The sequence below is a fragment of the Solanum dulcamara genome, chromosome 6, assembly GCF_947179165.1.
Source record: "Solanum dulcamara chromosome 6, daSolDulc1.2, whole genome shotgun sequence".
Classification (NCBI taxonomy): Eukaryota; Viridiplantae; Streptophyta; class Magnoliopsida; order Solanales; family Solanaceae; genus Solanum; species Solanum dulcamara.
Window position 1 is genome coordinate 7,430,132 of NC_077242.1, and position 23,950 is coordinate 7,454,081.

A 23,950-nucleotide genomic window follows, 5' to 3' on the forward strand; every position below is an offset into this window, starting at 1 on the left:
CCGAAAAATGTTCTTGCCTTCAATAGTTTGATTCAAAAATGTCTTTATTGTTACTTAATAGGTTAAAAATGTCATTTTCTAAATAAATATATTATATTTTAAGCACATTATTTTTCTATGATAATATTTTTAATTCAAAAAATGTTTATCCTACTTTAATTGGGAAAAGATTAAGAAATTATTATTTTTAATTTATTAAAATATTTTAATTATTATCTAAATGAAAATTAATGACAAAGAATTTTTTGAAAGTGTAATAAATTTTTAAAGTTCCAAAAAAATTTCTTAAAAGGTAAATTAATAAAATTATCCTTGTTATTTATGATTTCTTAAGGGACTAATTAAACAGGAAGTGCGCAACAAATAAAAGACGGAGGGAGTATGATCCATGCTCCTGATGTCCACTGCTCAACGTGTTGGGGGAGAGGTCTTGATGAGTTCCAAATCCGTGTGAGAGATGTAATTTGGTGTATTTATGTATACTTTTGCACGATCCTCACCATATTAGCTAATTTTAATTTGAGATTGAGTTAGAATCGATATTAATTTTTATACTATCATTCATGATTTCTTCTAGAACAAATTATATTATACTTAATAAATGAAGTGAAGAGGTAGACAAGCCAATTAAGCAAGCCTCCAGATGTGTGTGGTGGGGGGACGGGGGGAAGGGGGGAGGTTTTGAATTTCCCATTTTTTTTGACGTTGAATTTTGCTGAAATGCTTGTATGAGAAAGAGAAGGAAGTAATATTTGACCAAATTGTTTCGTTAGATAAAAGTTCGATGAATGAAATACCAGAAACTCAGCGGCTTTGAATAATAGGTTGCTTTAGTTTAGGAGTTTATAGAGTGAGCCAAAAGCATTACCTGCTGGACTGCTACAGTTGAAAAAAACTCACACATATTTTTTTGCTTTTAGGGGGTAAGCTTTGCCCAGACCTTTTTCATCAATTGGCTGTATCTTTCAATCTTTTAATAGTTTTAAATCTATCAATAAAATTGTAGTGAACTGATAATTACTCCGTCATACTTAATTAATTCATGAATTTGAGTTCCTTGATAATTGAATTGCATTTGATAAAAAAACACTTTATTCCTTAGTATGAAACTACAAATCCCAATATAAAACTTCTCGATGTGAACTCAAATTTTGCGATAGAGTAGCGGAAATTAATTGAGAAACAACCAAAAAAAAATAGTCTTAAAGCTATGTATTAGCCTATACAATACAAGTTTACACTTTTGGGCTTTTTTCATTTATTTGATTTGACCATGTAGCTTTAAATTGAGCAATTATTGCATTTTAACTTCTTCTTGTTTTATTATTCCTCTTTTCTCACTATAAAATTTGTTCTCCTTATTTTAATTTGTTCTATTATTCTTTTTAGTCCGTTTTAAAAAAATAACTTTTTTGTTTTGATAATTTTTTAAGTTTAATTTTCTATGTGACATGTTTATTATTATAAAATTAAATGACATTTTGGCACATACTATATATCTTAAATTTAATTTCATAAGATTCAAAATACTATTTTATTTTTTTAACCTTCGAATCAAATCAAAATTAGACAAACAAAAATAGAGGGAGTAGTTAAGTAGTCCCACGTTGCTTGGTGAAATGATAATTTGTATTCTTATATGATCTTATACTGCACCAAAAATGATCTTTAGCAGCAAATAATTAACGACAATACTTAATCACCGCTAAATATGTCTTTTTAGTGACAATTAACACTCTTTGTAAATGTCACTAAAGCTTATAACGACATTGAATTTAGTGACAATTTATTAACGCCAGTAAAATTTTTAGCACTCTTTGTTAATATGTATAATTATTATCATAAAATGCTATTTTTATTATAGTATTAGATGATTTCTATATCTTTAATTAATTTTTGAAATTAAATTAGGCTTGATATCCATTTTACGATAGTAGAAGTCAGTCTTGAACTCTTAATCAATTTTACTTATGCGACATGGCTTGAAAAGGAAAACGTGTGTTGCGAAGCAAGTAAGATTTCAAAGTTGATATTGGTGTATATGGCATGTTATCAATATTTGTCAATAATTAAAAATGTCCACGATGGGGCCATCTGTAATCAATGGTTGTGGTTTGTCTAAGCAGCTGTTTTATTCCTTTTTAATCTTTATATTTTTAATCAGCACTGGTACAGTACTGAGACCACATAATATGAGGAGCTAGCTAGCCTTGTTGACTTGCTATATTATAAGTTATAAGTAATATTCATATAGGTTAGTAAAATTTGACACTTGTCCCTAGGATACGTGTATGGTCTTGGATTGTTCTGACCTCATGACACGTCCTCAAATTAGAAATTAAATTTACTTAGCGTCTTTTACATAAACACTCCTTTTTAATATTTTTGCTGTAAATAAACATCAGCCATTTACTCATAAAGTTCCTCTTTTTTATTGTTTAAAAAACGACTACGGAAAGAAGGTTCTTGTGAAAATCGTGCCTCCTAGCTAGTTTGAATTAGCGTTGAATTTTAAAAAATCTAAAGTATATTACAATACATTTGTATGATTATAAAAAAAATTCATGAGATAAAATTAAAGTATAAATTAATTATTTCTAGCTTCAAAAAGTGTGTCATTATTTTATATAATTAAACTGATTTGGAAAAGAGCAAGTTTGAGAAAACTTTTACTATAGAACGTCAAAAAGCGTGTCATCATTTTATACTGTAGAACTTCTTCTATTCAGATATGTATCTAGTATGCCTTCCTTTTCCATTTTGTGGGTTTGTTATATACCCTTTTCTCTGTTCATGACTTTATCCTCAATATCATAGTTGACCTTTTTGCTCTCAAAATATTTTTTCAATCCTTCTACTTTATATTTTAAAACCGTGAGATCTCCAAATATTTTGGACATTCTAAATTGCAAAATGAAATATAAAGGATATAAAAAAAAATGCTTTCTCACTGATGATTAAGAAGAAATTTAGAAAATCATTAACTCAATAACAATATTAGATGCTTTATAAACAGATTATATGTATGACCATTTCAACAACAATAAAGAGCCGGGAAGGATAAGATATAAGCATACTTTATTCCTAATTTTATAGAGTAAAAGAAGTCAATTTAGATAAATTCTCGATTCAAAAAAACTTTTTCAAAGCAGATTGCAAAAAAAATATGACAATAAATTAGAAAAGTACAAAGCAAATGCGTGTATCAAACACAAAAATATACATCAAAGAATAAGAGATTATATATGCGAATACTAAATAATACTACTTACTATAATAAGGAGAGGAGGAGGCTAACCCCCTATTTCTTTCAAATAAAATACAAAAGCACTCAGATAATTAATTAAATTACATCCTATATTCCACATTTTGCCTAATGTACATCTTTTGTTGGATTAATATCTGCTTTTTCTATCCGTAGATCATTCAAATTTTCACATTAATTTTTCTATACTATAATATTATCTCTAAACTTACACACTGGCTTCCTCCAAGGATGCATGCATGTCAAAGATTACAATGACTGCAATATATTTTATTTCACTTTGTTAATCATCAAAACTTTGTCTCCAAGATTAGGTCCTAATAAGCTTCTAAAAAGTGACACGAAGAGGACTAACTGGACTGAAACAGATACGCTGACGATAGCCTACGTAATTTCTGAATTTTTTTGTGGACTATAGTCTATACATATCTTGAGTTTGAATTATGTTTTTATTTATTTTAAAGTTCTGATAATTTTGCGAAGAAAAACACTGAAACAAATGAAACCTTGACATTTTAATTGGTAGGGAAAACCTAACTACCATACCAACTAATAATTCTAATTTTGAAGACTTTGATGTAAAGGTCAAAACCATTAGTTACTTGCCACTTGTCTCATCTCATTCATCCAAAATTTTCACATTTTTTTCCAGATAAAGTCCAAACACTTTTACAGTTGAAAAAAGAACGGAAAAGTTACGGATATATATTTTTGGCCAATTAGTTTATTAATACGGTCGAAATATACACAATATTTATATTGAATTTGAGTATAGGTATGTATATTATAGATACATAAATTATTTATTATCTATATAGTTGGTACATATTATATAAACTAGATGATCAAATGGTCCGGACCTATAACTATCCCAAAATGATTATAGTATTACTCCTAGTTCACATTTACTGTTTCACTATATTAAAAATAATGCACATTTTTTATAGATTTTTATTTTGAAAAGGTGATATAGTAAATTATTATTTTATTTATTATTCTTTAAAAGGTGTGTCAAATTAATACAAGTAAAAACAGATGGGGGGAGAGTACATTATTTTCAATATTCTATTACCTTAAGTAACTTTTGTACATTTCACTCTCAAGAGACAGCGGACAAAGTGATTTGAGGCATTGACATAGAAGGAGGCCGGCGCCAAATACTATTGACTTCAATCTATTTTTCTCATCTATAAATATTGGTCTTCATCCTCTCAAGGTCCTACAAGTTCACTTTATTCTCTAAAAGTTCTTGAGTTTCTTCACAAGAAAACACTTCCAACTTTTTAATAACATCTAGAAGGAAACAAAAAGAAGAAAAAACAATGGGAAGATCACCATGTTGTGATAAAAATGGACTCAAAAAAGGTCCATGGACTCCAGAAGAAGATAATAAACTCATCCAATATATTCAACTTCATGTTCCTGGAAATTGGAGAACACTCCCTAAGAATGCTGGTATATATATTATTCATCAAGATTATTGATGGTTTCTTTAGTTCTTCATGTATATTATGAGTATAGATGGTGTATAATATTTCATGAAAAATTCATTTGCAGGACTTCAAAGGTGTGGAAAGAGTTGTCGTCTTCGTTGGACGAATTACTTGAGACCTGATATTAAGAGAGGACGATTCTCATTTGATGAAGAAGAAACTATTATCCAACTTCATAGTGTTCTTGGCAACAAGTAAGCAATATATACTTTAATAACTTAAAAGTTTATATTGTTAGACAGAATATACTTTTAATTTTTTTTAAATGTCTTCATAAAACTTATATTTGTGTTTTATGTTTGTCTTAGGTGGTCAGCTATAGCGGCTCGTCTACCAGGAAGAACAGATAATGAAATCAAGAATTATTGGAACACTCATATTAGAAAAAGGCTTCTAAGAAATGGTATTGATCCAGTTACGCATAGTCCTCGTCTTGATTTATTAGACGGTCTGAATTGTTGTTACAAAAACTTCAACAAAATCAAATATTGAATTCCCAATTGCAAAATCAGCCTCAATTTTTCCAATTCCAAAATCAGATTCAAGAAATACCAAATTTCACCACACAAAATGTTCCTTCTTCATCTTCATTATCACAGCCCATGCAATTAGGATACGTGGAGAAATCCTATTTGATGAATGGCCAAATGCTACCTCCACAAAACTATGGTTATTGTAATTCTGATGCTTCTGATAATTCAACTTTTCAATCACTGAACAACAACAGCAGCAATCAGAATTTCAGTTTAGATTCAGTGTTGTCGACGCCCACTGAAGACGAAAAAGAGAGCTATTGCAGTAATTTGATGAAATTCGAAATCCCAGAGAGTTTAAATTTCGATGATTTTATGTAAATATCGATTGACATTGTTCAAAATATAGTTTTTTTTGTGTGTGTTTGTTGTTGTCTTTGTTATTGTTTTATTTTTCTCCAGGGACATTTGGATGGAACCGTTGTTACGTTTTTTTTTAGTATTTGGTGCATCCAAATTCTAAAGTTTGTAATGTTAGGTGGCTCTTGTTTTAGAAATTTTATCTATACATACCAGTTGTTTAATTTGTTTGTTGTCTTATTATATATTATTCTTTTTTTTTCCAATGTAACCGGTGGATTATATACAATATACATAGACAAAAGTTTTGAGGATTTCTTTTCCCTCTCATCTTGTTTATGTAAGTTTCTTTATTCATTCTTTTCTAGTATATTGTATTTTAAAAGATTCGAAATCAAAATTATGTAACTAGATAACCAACTCTAGTGACTTTGGTCTTTTTTTTAATTTTTTTTTTTTTTATGATTTGCTCTGTTACACGGAAGTAAGGTACGTATTATACGTGTTTTCTACTACCTTTTTTAAAAAAAAAATTCCCTTTGAGGAAACTTAGTCTTGATCAATCACGTGGTACTCTAATGAAATATTAATACTTTCGCCCTCCATTTTTACTTGTTTAATATTAAATTGATGTATATCTTAAAGAAATTAATAAAATGACAATTTTATTATATTACCCTTTGAATATAATCCAATGCTTTGGGAAATACATTGAAAAATGACAATAGTTAATATTGTTGGGTATTTGCCCTGATTTCTTACCATAATTGAGTTTTCCTTGTCCTAAAAGAAAAACACAAAGTTTTTATATTTTGCTAGTCATTTGTCTTGTAGATAAAGGTTAATTTATGACTCTATAAATAGAGGTTAATTCCTTCTAACTTGGTGCATTAACAATATAGTCCTAAGGGTTTTGAAAATTTTGTTTACGGAGAGAATTTGTGAGACACAAGTATTACGAACACTTATGTGTACCTCCTTTTATTCTGGGTGAATTGTGTGAGGTTATTTCTCTAAATATTTTGTGCTCTCTTTTGTATAGTGATTGCTCATCTCCTCTTGTGGATGTAGGTTGATTGACCGAGCCACGTTAAATAGTTGTGTCTCTTTTGACATATTTCTCGTTTGTCTTCTTACTCATGGTCTTTCGAGGTTTGTTTTGTTATCTTTCAGATGACACCTAATTATTTCGGTCTTAACAAATACTCATAAAAATAAATGAAGAATTAAGTGATAGATTATCTCTTAAGTTTCTAAACTGGACAAGTTAAAGTACTAAACATCTATTTTTAAAATAGTAGACATATAAAAATGACCGAAGAAAATAGTAAAGATTTATTCCCCCCTTAGAGATAATGGTTCTAGAATTTTGAGTTTATGAATTATATATTCTAGAAAAAACTAGATAAATTATTATGTGGAAATTTGTGCATATTAAGTGGAATTTCAACCCATATCCCTATTTTTGGTTTTTAAAAAATCAAATTCTCCCCTCAACCATGAATAATAGAGCGGAAAAATATCTATTATTCTTCCCACCCCCACCTTACCCTCCTCAATTGGTTAAATGCCTGATCTAGCAAAATACTATAGAAGTGGGGAGAGGGATTCCGGGGTGGCAGGGATGGAATGGTCTAAGGGCGGAGGTTGGAATGTTGGAATGTTGGATGGACGGGGACAATGAACTTATAATGTCATTTATGAAATTTATTTTCATACTTTTATTAAAGAAGTCATTTTTTTAATTTTAAAAAATTATTTTCCTAGAAAAAATAATTTTCAAAACCTTCTGACCAACAAAATATAAAAAAATTGAAATATATTTTCTTCTATACCGAATACACCCTTAACAAGATTCTTTATATAAATGAACTTTTGTCCCTTGTTGATTAAAGATCAAAGATCATTTAATTGTGTTTGCATTGAGAATCACTTCTTCTAATTTTTAAAGGGTTGATGTAAAAAAGAAATGAGAGAAATTATTACACCAATCAGAAATTGAATCAAATCAGAGATAGATTCAAAATTTGACGGTCGGCACCATCTTTGATGCTAACTTACTACTAGTAAAAAAAGGACAGTCTGGTGCACTAAAGCTTTTGCTATGCGTAGGGTTCAGAAAAGTGTCAGACCACAAGGGTCTATTGTACGCAGCCTTACCTTGCATTTATGCCAGAGGCTATTTCCAAAGCTTGAACCCGTGACCTTCTGATCAGAAAATCAAAATTTATCAGAAGCCTGATCTAAAATTCCTGAAAAATTAGCTTTTTATGATTACATCGACAATAATCCGGCACTAACTACTAGTAGTGAAGATTAATTGAATTAGAGTATACATCCGCTCTGTTTGAACTGTTTTAAATTTATTTGATTTTGTTTAACATATTTTTTGTGCATAAGTAATTATCCTTTTCGAACGAAGCAACCTCAATATGGGAAATACATCTCCTTACATCAACAATATTATAAGCAAAGTGAAATATTTTCATTATGGTTATCCACATATCTTATCTGAACAATTTTAATCAAAAGAATGGTTTTCAGATTATTAAAGAAATTCTTAATAAAGTGTGGAACGAAATCAATGAACTATATCACAAATTGGCCTTTGCTCAAACTGCCTACGCTAATTCTATATGGACCCTACTAATCTCTTTACAAGGATAAAAATAGTTTTATCTTTCATATACAGACGATATAAAGGAAATTTTATATTATTTAATTAGTTAAAATATAATTATATATCAGTAAAAGTATTACTCATATATAGTATCAATTAGGGTTTTTGGAGACTGTTCTACCATAAATCTTAATTTACGTCTATATTAAGGGTAACATATTCCCTTAAAGACCCATCTTGAAATCCCATAAACTCTTGGAATATTCATAAAGAGATCAAGACATTAAATACTATTTTTGTCAAAGCTAATGTCCGACATTCCTAGCAATCAAATACCAAATCATCCTATATTCAAGAAATACACTATTAACAATTTTCGAATTACAAAAAAAAATTAAAGATAAAAAAGAATCAAAGGAGAAAAAGAATGATATTCACAAATATATATTCATCAATAAAATCTTTATTTCATCATATTTTACTTATAATTATAATTTATTTTTTATCACTTTAAAAATGTAAATAGCATAATCATATGTCAACTTGATTTCATTGGACAACCCATGTGACACGTTTAAAACTGCTCATATTTGCGTCGCGAAGCTCTCGTTTACCTTACGTAATGGACCACTCCGCTCCTCATGACTCATGAGTTTGAACCAAAATTTAAGAATATATTCCTTATTTTATAGTTTGAAAACACTTTAAAAGTGCATTTTTGTCTTGCATACACTTTTTTATTGTTTCTAGCAAGAAGCGTGTGATAAAGAAGAAAACGAGTACAAATCGAGCTTTATATGGCTCAAATTCTTACACCATTTTTGTACAGAAAGACGCTAATATTGACTCAATTTGTTACCATGAAATTATTAATAGTACTGTAATTCATTTTTCATCTTTGATTAGTGTCCACACACATTCTATATAGTTCCTGCGGTTCATAATGTTTTTCTAATTTCAATGATTGGTATTTGGTAATTAGGTGGCACTCGATGAAAATAATTGAGATTCTCTTCTTGCATGATTGAATGCTAGATCAACTATAATTATTTTATGGGAAAAGGGGTCATATTTACTTTTGAAATTTTCCTCGTAAGAAAAGCTCAAGTGTTGAAAAACTTATGTAGTTATCAATGAGGGCAAATCTAGCCCATTTTATAACGGGATAGATTTGATTAGAATTATTGACGAAGGATAAATTTGAATTATATAGGACTTATGCATTATCAACGCACCAGCTAAGAAAAGTATGCAAAGAATAAGAGATTCTGATAATATTTTGACATCTAATGCATGTCCTGATCTCCGACAGAAATTCAATAATTTTAGTAGTTTCCTCGAACATTTACAAAACGATCAAAGGTAAATTCGAACATTTCCCTTATTTTTTTTGCGAGAATCACTTGATACCTTGACCTCACGAAACTAAAGGTAAATTCATTTAAACTAATAACAAGTAAGAAAATGGATATTAATTTACAAAATTAAGGTAATTCCAGGTAATATCAAACCAAATTGAATCATCTTCACGTTAAACACAAAAAGAATGTCTCCTTTTTGTGTTAGAGCTTCCTAAAATTTACTTTTTGAACGCGTGGTGGTAGAGGGAAGTCTCTTGGATAGGTGGGTAATTATGGTTATAGTTTGTATGGTTTAAAGTTTTAATCAGGGTGGTAAAATTATTTCATAAAATTGTGATTTGTTTAATTCATTTGAGTTTGGGCAAGTTAATCACGTGTTTAATTTATTAACTTAGTTTATTTTAATTCGCCTGTTCAACTCATTTTAAAGCTGAGCTGATATGTTGCTTTGATTAACAAGTTGATACTTATAGATTGGACCTATGAATTTTTTTATCTAAATATTTTTAAAAAGACTTTTTATGTTTAATATACTATATATAGTCATAATATAAGAGAAAAAGTTTATTAGACCATTCAAACAAATTGTAAGAAAACAAACATAGAATTTAAAACTTAGTACAAATTAGGAGAATTGGGTTATGATTTGATTTTTAGCTAATTCAACACAATTCATTTCACCCAAGTAACTTTGATCCGTCATTATTTACTCAATCTATTTTGACATGCCAAATTAAACTTAACCTACCCATTTGACCATATAATCTTATCCTCAAGCTGCCCTCGCAAATCGTAATCAGAATCATTGACATAATATTACATTGAATATTTTGATAGGACTTGTGATTTGCTTTAACTCAAATAGCCAATATTTAGTACTTAGTTTCTACTCTGAATTGCACGTTGTAATCACAAATTAATGAGCAGTCCCCTCAATCAAAGTATGAAAAGTCGAAAGTTAATATATCTAATATTTTAGTACAGAGTTTTATGAAATAAAGTTTACATATCTAAAACACATAAAAAAAAATATTGATCACAATTGTTATTTAGTAAAATATATAGTCTATGAGAAATTATTTGATATCTCAATAGTAATAGTAATAAAAAAGAAGAGATTATTGACTTGTAAAAGAGCATATCCTAGTCTATAGATTTGGTGGTGGGAAAACAAGGGAAAAGTGACATCATATAGTTGAGGAAAATATAAGTCCAAAATTGCATTTTTTTAATATATTATTATTATCCTACTTCCTAGCAAACGGAGTATGCCTTACTTTATATAGTCGTCATGCTTATATCTATTTTTCAACAGCTTCCATTTATATCACACAATTATTCTTTTTATTTTAATTTATATGACACAGTTTGAATTTTTGAGAGTTCAATCTTTTAATTTTGTCCTTAAATACAGCTATGAAATCTTTAACCTTTTTGAAATATAAAATTAACATATTTAAAACTTATGTAAATAGTACAATCCCCAATAATTAAGTTATAGAAAATGACAATTCAAAAATACTTAAAAGACATAACTACTATAAAAAAAATCGTTCGAATCTCAAAATTCAAAAAGTATCACATAAATTGAGTTAGAGGAAGTATTATTTTTGTAATTATATGTAGGACCAGTGCGGCGGACACACGAATTTTCAAAGTTTCAAAACTAAAATTTGCTTTGCTCCCTATGTTTTTATTAGATGCTTTATTACCTTTTTCAATATAAGCTGTGTTAGAGTTTGCTTTGATTTTCTTATCAAAACTTGATCTGCCTTCTTCTAATCTTCATCAACTTATTCCTGGATCTTTGATCTTAACTCAATTCCAAATACTAACTCGTAAAAAAAAGTATTGTGTGAGAGACCAAGACCACATAAGAAAATCAAAGATCTTAGTGTCTACCGGTGTGGGACTCTCAAACATTTCATCCATGACCAAGCCCAACTCATTGTTTTGAAAAATATTCCAATCGATGGCCCAAACCAACTCATTATTATGAAAAGAACATTACTCATTATTATGAAAAACACCCCATCCATGACCCAGCCCACTTCATTATTTTGTTTTGTACAATCTGAAGTATTGTCTAAATATCCCTGACCACCTCAACTTTATACAATCTAAAGCTCCAATTCTGTCATTTCGTGACACAAATCTACACTCTCAAATTGTGCCTTCGTCCAATTTCTTTTTTTCTTTTTAAATAAATAAATAATAATAATAATAATAATAATAAAAGAAGGAAAATAAAAGCTCCCATATTGGGATACTATTTTCTCTCAAAAACAGTCTTTCTATCTTCCTAAAATAGAAATATGACTACGTACACAGAACCCTCCTCATATTCTTAAGAGGCACTTAAAAAAGAGTTAAATCGTATCTTGCACTAAATTTAGACTTTAGTAGTGCTCATCCCATTATATAACTCAACAATGTGAATGATTCATTTTGTCAAGTGACTTTCACCACAAAGAATAGCACAAAAAACCACAACTCCACAAAGTTAAACATAAAATTACTCCTAGTAATTCAATCCCAAAGAAATAATTGAATCGGTGAATTTCGAAAATCAGATGATTAAAAAAATCAAATTTAAGATTTGAATTCGTAACACTATAATTCAAATTGTAATCTCTTTACCTTTAAACTGTTCTCGTGGACGATAAAATTACTTGATCTAACAGTCTTTTGATGAGTATTTTTTAATTACTTATATATACATATATATATATATATATATATATATATATATATATATATATATATATATGAGAAAAAAATGTTATATAATGAAATTTGGAATAAACAATTATGGTAAAGGACAAAGCTACTCCTATGATTGAAGCAATCAATGCATTCTCTATTGTAAGTATACATATGATATTCCAAGGTGGAATCTTCTTCATGTTTTAGCACATGTAATATAAAGTGGAAGATGACTTTGATATATCAATAGCTACAGAAGTATATTTGCCGTGTTCTGTTTTGGACTAGTGATAACAAAAAGTTAGAAAATTAAAGGGACACTGATCAATCATGCTCAACTTTCTTACCCAACTCTTCCTTTTGGATCATTTTCAAATAATTTTTTGCCTTGACTACTATGTGGTCCATATTTGATAAACCTAATTCTTCCAATATAATGTTGTTTTGCTTTAAGTTTCATTTTGCATTTTGTTCTTGAAAATAATCATTAGCGTTACATTTGATGATTACAGTGACTTGAGATTAATCGTAGTTGAAATATTTTTTTGGTTTCTCACCCATTGTCCGGTACTTGTAGAGTCCGACTATTCTGAACTCTCACTGCATGGTCCCATTTGGAGAGAAACGTTCCCTATCATGAATTTTTTTTATATTCAGAATTCGAACTCAAGACCTCTAATTAAGAGAGGAGAAGTCCATCCACTGCACGTCTTTTCTTTTGGTGGTTAGTTGAAATGTTATAAAGCTAAATTGCTTTTTCACGGAGCTTGTTCTTGTTCTTTCACACTAGCTAGTAGCTTCTTTTTTTTTTTTTTTAGAGTTCAGTAGTTCACTATTACCCAACACTAGGGTGGATATATTTTATTAAACAAAATTGTCATATTAAAATCGAAATTTTTGGCACTACGTACAAATTCGATATTACAGAATTTAATACGATGATTGGTAAGTTTTTTTAAATTATTCTTTTGTATTTGATATATATAATAACAGTATCAAAATATGAAATATTTTGCCGAAATACTTAATTTCATGTACAATTTGTGTATGTATATTATATTATTATATAGATAAATATTTTATTATTCTAAATATAAACTAATAAAATGCCTTAAAATCCTTTCAATTAAAAGCTTATTATCTTTACTTTTAAACATAAAGACATAAATACCTAGTTACAACTAGCAATATATAGTACAAATTACTTAAACATGTATGTTGTTTACTGTCAAATACTAGACAGTTTTCATTCATTTCATTAAAGAGTTTCACAATTGTTAAAGTCATAATTCTCCACCTATATAATCAGTTATAAAGTCGAACAAACCATAAATAAACTAAAAATTACCAAATCATATTGAACTAATTCAATATAATAATAACAGGAGCATTTTGAAAATCAAATAATGAAATTATCCATCAAAGGCATATCCAATCAACAAGCTATGGGTTCAAATGAATCCATATATTTTGATTTAGGTTATGTATATACGTTTAGATAATAGATTTTGAACTTAATAAATATAATAAAAATAGTAAAATTACAAGTTACGCATAAAATTTAAATAGTAAATTCGCCTTTACAGCTCTACCTAATTAACAACTTTAATTTTATTTTATTTTATTTTCCCTTCAAAGTCTTTGGGTACGGCTATATAAGGTATGTTTCTGTTGACATTGACAATTATAGGCTATCAAAATGTATATCCAAATTTTAGATCACAAAACTTTAGATGAAAAAATGTAACATTATTTAACATGGGTAACAAATTGCCTAGGAATAGTAGTTAATTAAAATAGAAGAGACAGAAAGAGGGATTTACGATACCATCATTACTTGCCACTTTCCTTTTCGTGCTCAATTACCAATGCTGCTTCTTTAAGTCATTTCATCTTTCTTTTATTTTTTAGTCGATTTCTAAAGTGTCATCATTAAGAAACGTCCCAAGTAGAGAAAAGATTTTAAAATTGTCCTTTAATCTTTTATCTATGATGTCAACATCCTTAAAAAAAAGAAATGAAATGGGTTAGGGAGAGGCGGATATTGTGTCAATGAGTTAGATTTAAATTTCGAATTTGATTAAATTCAGTAGATTTAGTTTTGGTGACGTGAACCTCTAATAAATGATTTTGTAAAATCATAAAAAATCTATTTGCTAAAATTAATTGTACGAATAGATTTTTTTATAACAATAGTGAGATGGCATATTGGAGCTTTTTACCAAACTAACTTAACCATTTAACTATCTAACTTGATATATTGACAATTGTGGGTAAAAAAACAGAGAAGGAATAATTACACTAGATGGTTATTCGGTTATTTTAATTATCAAAAAAATAGTTATTCGGTGTATAATCATGTATACTCAATATATATTTCATGTATAGAATATATCATAATGATATTCAGTGTATAACTCATATATGGGCAATTTATATTGTATGATAAATATATACTTTCTATAATTTTGGCAAGTTATATTGTATAGTCACTACATATTTATCATGATTTTTGATTATTTTTTTATATATATAAAATATGACTATACAATAACAATCCAGTGAAATTCCACAATGTGGAGTCTGAGAGGGTAACGTGTACGCAGACTTTACTCCTACCAAGGTAGGTTGACTATTTTCGAAAGACCATCGGCTCAATAAAAGCATAAAAAGGGATCAAATAAAACTAAGAAGTTCAAAGTGATATGAGAAAGTAAATAACGACAGCGACACAAGAAAATAAAAAAATAAATATAAAATATGATAATATTTATTATTAATCAATTAATTTATTGTATATATATTTAAAATTGTTCCCAAAAAATCTCAAAAGCTTAAGTCATACACTAACGTAAAGAAAACGGTAACCAAAATGCAAATACCCGATGGGTGATGTCATAGAAAGTAGAAAATAAAGTGGAATTGTCTTTTTGTTTCTTTTCTCTTGTTTTCTTCAGAGTGGAAACTGGGGAACACGAGTTGGGCTACTAGCTTTTTGCAAAGACCCTTTTTATTGGAATAATTCTGCGTAATAGGCGCTTTTTGTATTGCCTTGACACTAAAAGTACGCAAATCTCAAGCTAATTGTAGGCCTTTTCACTTTACCTACTGTTTTCCCTTTCTCTAAAGTCAGAAGATTATAAGTTGTTTTTGCACTAAACTTTATATTTTCAAATTGTTAAGAGCCCGTTTGGATTAGCTTATAAGTTGTTTTCAGGTTTTGGAGTGTTTGACTGATCAATTTAAAGTCATTTTATATTTAAAATAAGCCCCCAAAAATAATTGGATTTGTTTGACTTAACTTATTTAAAACAGCTTATAAACTTAAAATAATTTATAAGTCAAAAAAATAAATTGAGCTTTTTTTAAACTTATAATACGCAATTTTAAACTTATAAATAACTTTAAAAAAAATATCCAAACAGACTGTAAGTATTCAAAATACTTGATATGTGGTCCTTTTTGATGTTGAAATTAGCACACGAGATAAAAGAAAAGGTTTATTTGACTCATAAGGACAATTTTATACTAATTAATTGAGCTAATTACAGATTGGTTTGTTATGATTACATAATATAATATAAGAAATGGAATAGGATCGAAATTACCCTTCAATTATTTGAAATAGAGCATATATATTCTTAAATTATATTCTGTCTCAAAAATATCATTTCCTTAATACTATTGGCTCAAAAATACCATTCACATCATACTATTGGCTCACTTCTACCCCTTCATTTGACGGAATGAAATGTGGCATCCCATGTGTATTAATTTACGCCACATAAGATCTCCACATAAGCACCCCATCCCACCCCATCAATTAAATAATCGAAAGCCACCCATTAAAAAATTCAAACTCATCCTTGACAGTTATGATTGCCACAATTAATTTACAGCAATTTTTAAGCAAACTATTAATTGGCTATTTAACTTGCTAAACTATAATTTTCATCTAGTAGAATAGCTAACAAGGGGTGATAGGTTTAATTTTTCAAAATGACAATTAAGCAAATGTGCTACCTGATGAAGCAGATGCTTTTCTAGGAAGAAGATGGATGTGGTCGGGCTTGGAGTGAGCTGCAGAGCAACATAACCATATGTTCAATGTGATCAATAGATGCTTGGGAACTAGCTGAAGTGTTCTTCCTAAAGCCATGCCAACAAACAGGGGTGTCTAACTGCCGCACATTGTTATGGGAGTTGCTTAAAAACTACTGCAAAAAAATATTGGCAATCAAACTACGGGAGTCAAGGAAACCCTAACTACGGGAGTCAAGGATGAGTTTGGGTCTTTTAATGGGTGGGTTTGGGTCTTTGAATTGATGGAGTGTGGTGGGGTGCTTATGTGGAGATCCTATGTGACGTAAATTAATACATATGTGATGTGACATTTCATTCCGTCAAACAGAGGGGTAGAAGTGAGTCAATAGTATGATGTAAAGGTATTTTTGAGCCAATAATATGACGTGAAGGGTGTTTTTGAACCAAAATATAATTTAAGGGTATATGTGCTCTATTTCGAATAGTTAAAGAGTAGTTTTGACCCTTTTCTGTACAAGAAAAACAAATTTAGGCTCATTTGGTATGTAACATTAACAATATCATTGTGGCAGATGAAGGCATAATCAAAATTTAAAATTTATGGGTTCTGGACTTATCATTTAATCTCATACAAGGATAAAGTTATGAAGTTGTGGATTCAGCAAAACAGAGGCAAAATTAGGTTTAAAAGTTTTTGGGTTCGAACATGCCATTGAACCTTTTTTAATGGGTTCACAATTGAATATTTATATATATACATATATATATATATATATATAATAATAATAATAATAATAATAATAGATTTTTTAATATAAATATAGGGTCTAAGCAAAAAAAAATAAATTGGGTTCATCCAAATTCGTAACTAATATTTTATCTCCACTCTTACGACAAAATTAGTAACTTTGATTATACTATTTCTAATGATATACTCTAGATTTAAGGTTTATTGGATTAATTAAACAACAAACTATATTTTAAGATATATACAAAGGGAAAAAGGCTGGGGCATGTGCTATTGGCTGTGGAGCAAGACTTTTGTCCCAATGTAAGGATACCTATCCACGCACTTAAGTCAAGAAGATGCTGCTGACAGCTTTAATAAAAAATTTCATATTTGAATTTATTTGAATATATAATTATATTATTAAAGAACACTTTAATCTTCAATATAAATTTTCCGACATAAATTCAAATATAATAGGACTTCTATACAAATAATGGATAGTAAAATTTTACTTCCGTCTCGAATTTGTTGGCGAACTCAGGTTTGGACATTAGTTCAAAATTCTACTACTAGACTTCATTTGAATTATTGAATTTGGTTTGGACATTAGTTCAAAATTCTACTTCTAGACTTCATTTGAATTATTGAATTCAAAAATTACTATTGAGCTAAACTTATTGAAGTCAGATGAATCATAGCTGATGTTTTATCTCCATCTCTATTTGAGTTTATCGTTTTCCTTTCATGCATTAGTTCCCTTTATATAGCTTTAATAAGTTTATGAATTCAAAATAAAATTGCCTTAGAATTACGTTTTAAGTTTCATTTTATTTGTTATTATTTTCTTATTAATCCACGAATATGTTCTTCTATTTTTGTCCAGATATTTCAAAAGAAATGTATTTTAAAAAAATAAAGAATAAGAGAGTAAGATTTGTTGGATTGCTATGCTTCAAATACAATTTTGCACGAATACTCTATATGCGTTCATGAATATTCATGATAGAGATTTGCCGAAAACCTCATCTATCTCATATAGATAAATTCATCGAATATATCCCATTAATTTTAAATATCTCCTTTTTAGTAGTCTGAATTGATTAATTATAACTCATTCCACTCAATTAATTAATTATAACTCATTCCACTCAATTAATTGCAGTCACACACTCATCTTTTAGTCCTTTAGTGTTAATTTATTATTACCCATGTGAACTTTTTTTTAAAATAGAATTCTTAATCACATAAATCGAATTACCATCTCCATCAGTATCTTGTTTCTTTTGACCCTAAGTATTTTTCTTGAAATTTAATGTGGAATTTTCTCCCAAAATTTGGACAAGCTGTTTTTACATACATTTGATTGATAAAAAACTTATGAATGGAATATAAGCCAATTAAACATTCCCTCGAAATATTTATAAATCTCCAAAGATCACATTTCTGATGTAACCACTCCATGTCTTCAAAATACATAAACAATTCAAGTTGTGGCAATGCCAATCAGTCACAGCCCATCTGCTCAATATCATATATCTGATTGAAAAACATTTTTTATTCATTTATTTTAAAATATGTCACGATCCAAAATGGACCATGACTAACACCCACACTTAACCTCCTAGGTGGAAGAACCAATGATACAAATCTCAACTTATATTAGCGATAATAATGCTGAAGCTCAATTTATGAAAGTAAAAAATAACAAAAACCACTAAAGTCTATTCATAGCATTTCCCAAAATCTGAAACTCATCACATCAAGAACATCTAATTTTAAAATACGAAGTCTAAAAATATTAAACACTAGAATAAAATAAATAACATAGTTTGTGTCCAAAAATTAAGGACATCATGTCATGACTGAGGGAATCCAACACGAGCTAGAAGGAATAGCTAACCTTGGAACCTGATATGTTGGACACTGACTAGAGCTGATGGGGAGTCAAAGTCTATGGTGCACTCGCTGCACTCCACAAAATGAAATAAAAAAATACAAGTAGGGTTCAATTTAGGGTAACATGTATTGAGTAAGTATCATCGACCGACTCGAAATAGAAATCAATAGACCTATTATTTGATTACCTATCTCAATATGCCATAACTTGATTCATGATATGATAACTATAAGAAAAGAAATCAAAATCAACCCAAAATTATACGAAATCAGTGTAGTACTTAACCTGCATGAACTAACTGAAACCTTACGTTTTTAACAATTGGTTCATATATGCATCTTCTCGACCATTTTCTCATCACTATGCCATCATTGATTATTCACTACATCTATCAATGCCACCACTAAATGTAACAACTCAATCCATCAATTAAATGAACCCACGTTGCACATAACTATTTTCTAATTCAAAACTTTCTCAACCCAACACTAATTGGACAATTTGTTATCCATAAACAATGCAATAATTATCTATGCACTAAGTAGCAGTTCTATGTAAATGAAATTGAGAAAATTATATAGGTTACTGACTAATGTTTGTCAACGTCGAACAGGTTGTTTTTCTTCCTTCTTTTCTCTTTTCTTTTCTAAATTAATTAAGTACTAAAAGTGATAACCCTACTAACTATTTTAATAAATATGGAATAAGTGGTACATGGTATTAAATATATTACCACTTTAGCACTTTAATTAAATTAGTTATCTAAAGTTATCCCTCAACTAACTAACTGTAGTTATCGAATAGTCCAAAATACCCATTAAAAATTTATGAAATGAGTCTTTTACGAAATAAGAAACTCTAATACTCAAAATGGCTTAATGGGTCGTACAACAGATATCAATTTACTACCGTTCGTCCCCAAACAGTCAAAAAAAGAGCGAGAGTAGAAAAGGGTACCTGACTCGACGAATATATGTGGATATCTTCCACGCATATCCGCCTCAGTCTCCCAAGTGGATTCCTCAACTCGACGAATCTTCCAGTGAACCTTCACATATACAATCTTCCATTGGACCTTCACAGATACAATCTCCTTAGACCTCAACTTGCAACCTCTCTGTCTAAAATAGCTAAAGGTTCCTCCTCATAGGACAAATTCTCATCAAGTAATATCGGATTCCATCGAATAATATAGTTTTCATCACCATGATATTTCTTTAGCACAAACACGTAAAACATTGGGTGCACTTCGAGCAAACCTGGAGGTAAATACAATTTATAGGTCACCTCTCCAACACGCTTAAGAACTTCAAATGGCCTAATATAACTCGAACTGAGCTTATCTCGCTTACCAAATTTCACCACACCCTTTATGAGTGAAACCTTCAACGACACTTTTTCTTCCTTTATAAACTTCATGTTCCTGACCTTTCGGTCTGCATACTCCTTCTGTCTGCTCTGAGCTGCTAGAAGTTTCTCCTGAATAAATTCCATCTTCTCTAACGATTCCCTCAAAAGATCAGATCCCAAGGTCTCACCTCAAATGCATCAAACCAACCAATTGAAGACCTACATCTCCTCCCATACAATGCCTCAACTAGAGCCATATCAGTACTCGAGTGATAGTTATTGTTGTACAAAAACTCTGCTAATTGTAGGAACTGATCCCAATTACCACCAACATCTATAACGCATGCACCAAACATATTCTCCAACACTTGAATTATCCTCTTAGACTACCTCTAAGGGTGAAACACAATACTAAGATCCAATCTAGTACCTAACTCAGCTGGCAAGGTCCTCCAAAAATTAGAAGTAAATTGCGTACCTCTATCTGATAGATGAAAATCTGAACTCCATGTAATTGAAAAATCTCGTGGATATAGAATTAGGCTGACTTCTTGCATTATAAGTCACCTTAACCAAAATAAAGTGAGCATACTTAGTTAATCTGTCGACACAATCACCCATATCAAATTATAATTCCCCATTGTCTTTGAAATATCAACCACAAAATCCATTGCAATCTTTTCCCACTTCCATTCAGAAATGGGTATTCCCTGAAGTATCCCTCTAAGCCTCAGGTACTCATATTTTAACTGCTGACGATTCGGACACTGGGTAACAAAATCAACAACTTCATCCTTCATTTTACTCTACCAATAATATTATCTCAGATCATGATACATCTTGATTGTACCAGGATGTATAGAATATCTCGAACTATGAGTCTTCGTAAGAATACTCTGAATTAAATTATCAATACGAGTGGCACATACCCGCCCCTTGATCCTTAGGACGCCTTCCTCATCAATCACAGCCTTCTTGGCCTCTCTCTACAAGACCATATCACGAATCTAACTCAGTTTCTCATCATCAAACTGTTTTTCTTTAATCTTGCCAAGGAAATAAGATCATACCTTCATACATGCCAAAAATCCTCCCTTAGGTCCTTTAACAAACTAAAGTAACCAAATTTACAATCCAAGCCATGCACAAGTCCTTCTAAATGGTCAATTCCCAATGCGATCGATAATTTTTTACTTTATCAATTCATACTTTGACAAAATATACTACCACGAATGTAGACTCACAATAAAAAATTTGAATTTTGATTCTAATTTTGTCACCTAATTCCCTTATCTATCAACATTAGTTCATACTTTAAAGATCTTTATGAATTCACGTATCTTAGATTATCATTGATTACCTCTTCATCAACCTTACTATAACCTTGGTTAAAAATTCAACTGTACCAATTGCCAAACTCGAATCCACAAAAGAACTTATCACCACACTCGAGCCGAATGATCATAGACTTCTTTCTCAAATCTTATCCAACAGTTTTTAACTCATATAAATGACACGTAACACTATCATCATAACTAGAGCAAAACATATGGAACTATGTGTCTCTGAATCCAATTCTCCACTCTCTTTGAAGATACATTTTGGCGTTGAAATTAGAGTAATTATCTTTGTTCTCGCCTCCTTCCAAAGGTTAAACTACATCCCATTAATTCCTTCTATTTATAACTCTAGCTCCTTTCAATTCTATTCTAGTGGTGTTTCAACACATCCTATAACTTTTCATACAATCATACTACTCAACAAATAATAGCAAATCACAACCTTAGATACTCTTAAGTTGTTGTTATCATATTGAATCTCTACTTAACCAAAAATTCTTATCATATAATTGCATCACAATCACAATCTATCATGAACTCTTGTTACCATCATTCTCAGTAGCCTTTGCCATCACCACAAGTCAACCTTGACATCGACATGATACCTCAAACCTAGCTATACCAACCAAATCTAAAGGACTAACCCAATTATATACTCACTTTCTTACTAAAATCTTTAATTGTCTTTACCCAAGTTTACTCTGTGGGACCTCCTTTACCCATAATCTTTTCGTTCCTATATCGATCCGATTCTTTGGAGCTTACAATAAAAATCAGCGGTCCTCATTTAGAATCCTCGAAATACACTCGACAACCTAAATGCATTAATCAAAGATTCACCACTAAAATCTTTTTTATAAACTATGCTTAACCTAAGCGTTTGTAGTAACAAAGTAGTTGGTTTCTCAACTATAAATGCAACATCGAATCTCATTATACGAGCATATGATACCATTGATAACTTCTTAAGTAGTTGGTATTCATACTTGACAATCGACGTATTCATTTTCATATACCACTAATACCACACTGTGAAAGTCCATTGGATCCACCACTTGAACACATTATACCTATCGAGAAGATTATACTCAAATGGCCCACACATTCCTACCCATTGAATAACTGCAAAACATTACCAAATCTGATCTATTTAGTCTCTAGCCCAAATGATATGCATTTTTTCGTAGATTAGGTCGTTAGCAGAAGTAACACAATCCATAACTCTAACCAAGTATGAATCGATATTATTATAGTAGTCGTATTATGAACCTCTTTGATATACACTCAATCTATGAAACCACAATAGAGATTCTAACCTTAATCCTTTCAGAAGGAAGCGAAATCCGCTCTTCTGGACTGAAGCAAAGGTGAGTAGCGTATTTAGATAAGACACGAAACCTGGCTTCATAGGCTACAACAGACATCTTCCCTATCTCTATATTCAGGAACTCATCTCTTCTCTTGTCCTTCAAGGTCCGAGGGATATACTGCTCCATAAAGAAATCAGAAGACACTGTCCAAGTCATACAAAACCTCTAACAATACTATCGAAAATGTTAGATCAGTAGCTATGATTGTAAACAACCTTTAAGAACGACATATTGGACTCAATGGTCCCTACATTCAATCATATATAGACGGGATGTGAACCGAACGACTAGATGAATCTTAAGGCTATCGGACAACTATAAATACTCATAATAGCTTTTCAATATATTCTCATAAGCAAAGTGGTGCGTGAAGAACTATTGGTTTACTTCAATTATCCCAAACAACACCAAATCTGCCATAATTCAAATGACCAAGTCTGTCCAAGGATGTCACCCTACCAAGATGATAATCACAGAATCGATACACCCGGTCCACCACTAAAAAATCACCTATAGATATGGAAACACGCACGGGCATATGTAGCGAATCATACTCGAAGTCATATCCAAAATGAAGAAGGTGGTAACATAACAATGTACAAAATTAAGGTCGAATAACATAAGATACTTCTTTCATAGTACCCATATCAAACATATCCATTCATCTGACTCCATCTCATCAATTTTTACCTACCCACAATCAACCAGTCTGATCCCTATTACAATCTACATATACTCGATTTATTAAATCCCATATACTCTTTACATTACTCCACTTTAGTACCGGCTCTAACCAATGACTTAGTCGTTGTTTTTGCTCTTGTTTCTATCATTTGGGAAAATAGAGTGAAGAAGAATAAATACCAATTTGTATCACCTAGATACCAATTGGATTCAAGTAATAGCACGAAAGAAAGAAGGAATGGAGTTTTTGTAAGGTC

At 30.2% G+C, this 23,950-nt stretch overlaps 2 protein-coding genes across 2 annotated transcripts; one reads left to right on the top strand and one right to left on the bottom strand.

Moving 5' to 3' along the window:
* Positions 1-4,503: 4,503 nt before the first annotated feature.
* Positions 4,504-5,859, top strand: LOC129892300 (transcription factor MYB41). Its single transcript, XM_055967868.1, is given in 4 exon segments — positions 4,504-4,720; positions 4,823-4,952; positions 5,067-5,203; positions 5,206-5,859. Coding segments are annotated over 4 exon segments (807 nt in total). The 5' UTR covers positions 4,504-4,587; the 3' UTR covers positions 5,613-5,859.
* Positions 5,860-16,284: 10,425 nt separating this feature from the next.
* On the bottom strand, positions 16,285-20,443 carry LOC129892665 (uncharacterized). The gene is made up of 3 exons (XM_055968250.1): positions 20,209-20,443; positions 19,907-20,089; positions 16,285-16,358 (listed from the first exon to the last, which is right to left on the bottom strand). The coding sequence occupies exons 1-3, from the start codon at positions 20,441-20,443 to the stop codon at positions 16,285-16,287; spliced, it is 492 nt and encodes a 163-aa protein (XP_055824225.1).
* Positions 20,444-23,950: the final 3,507 nt, after the last annotated feature.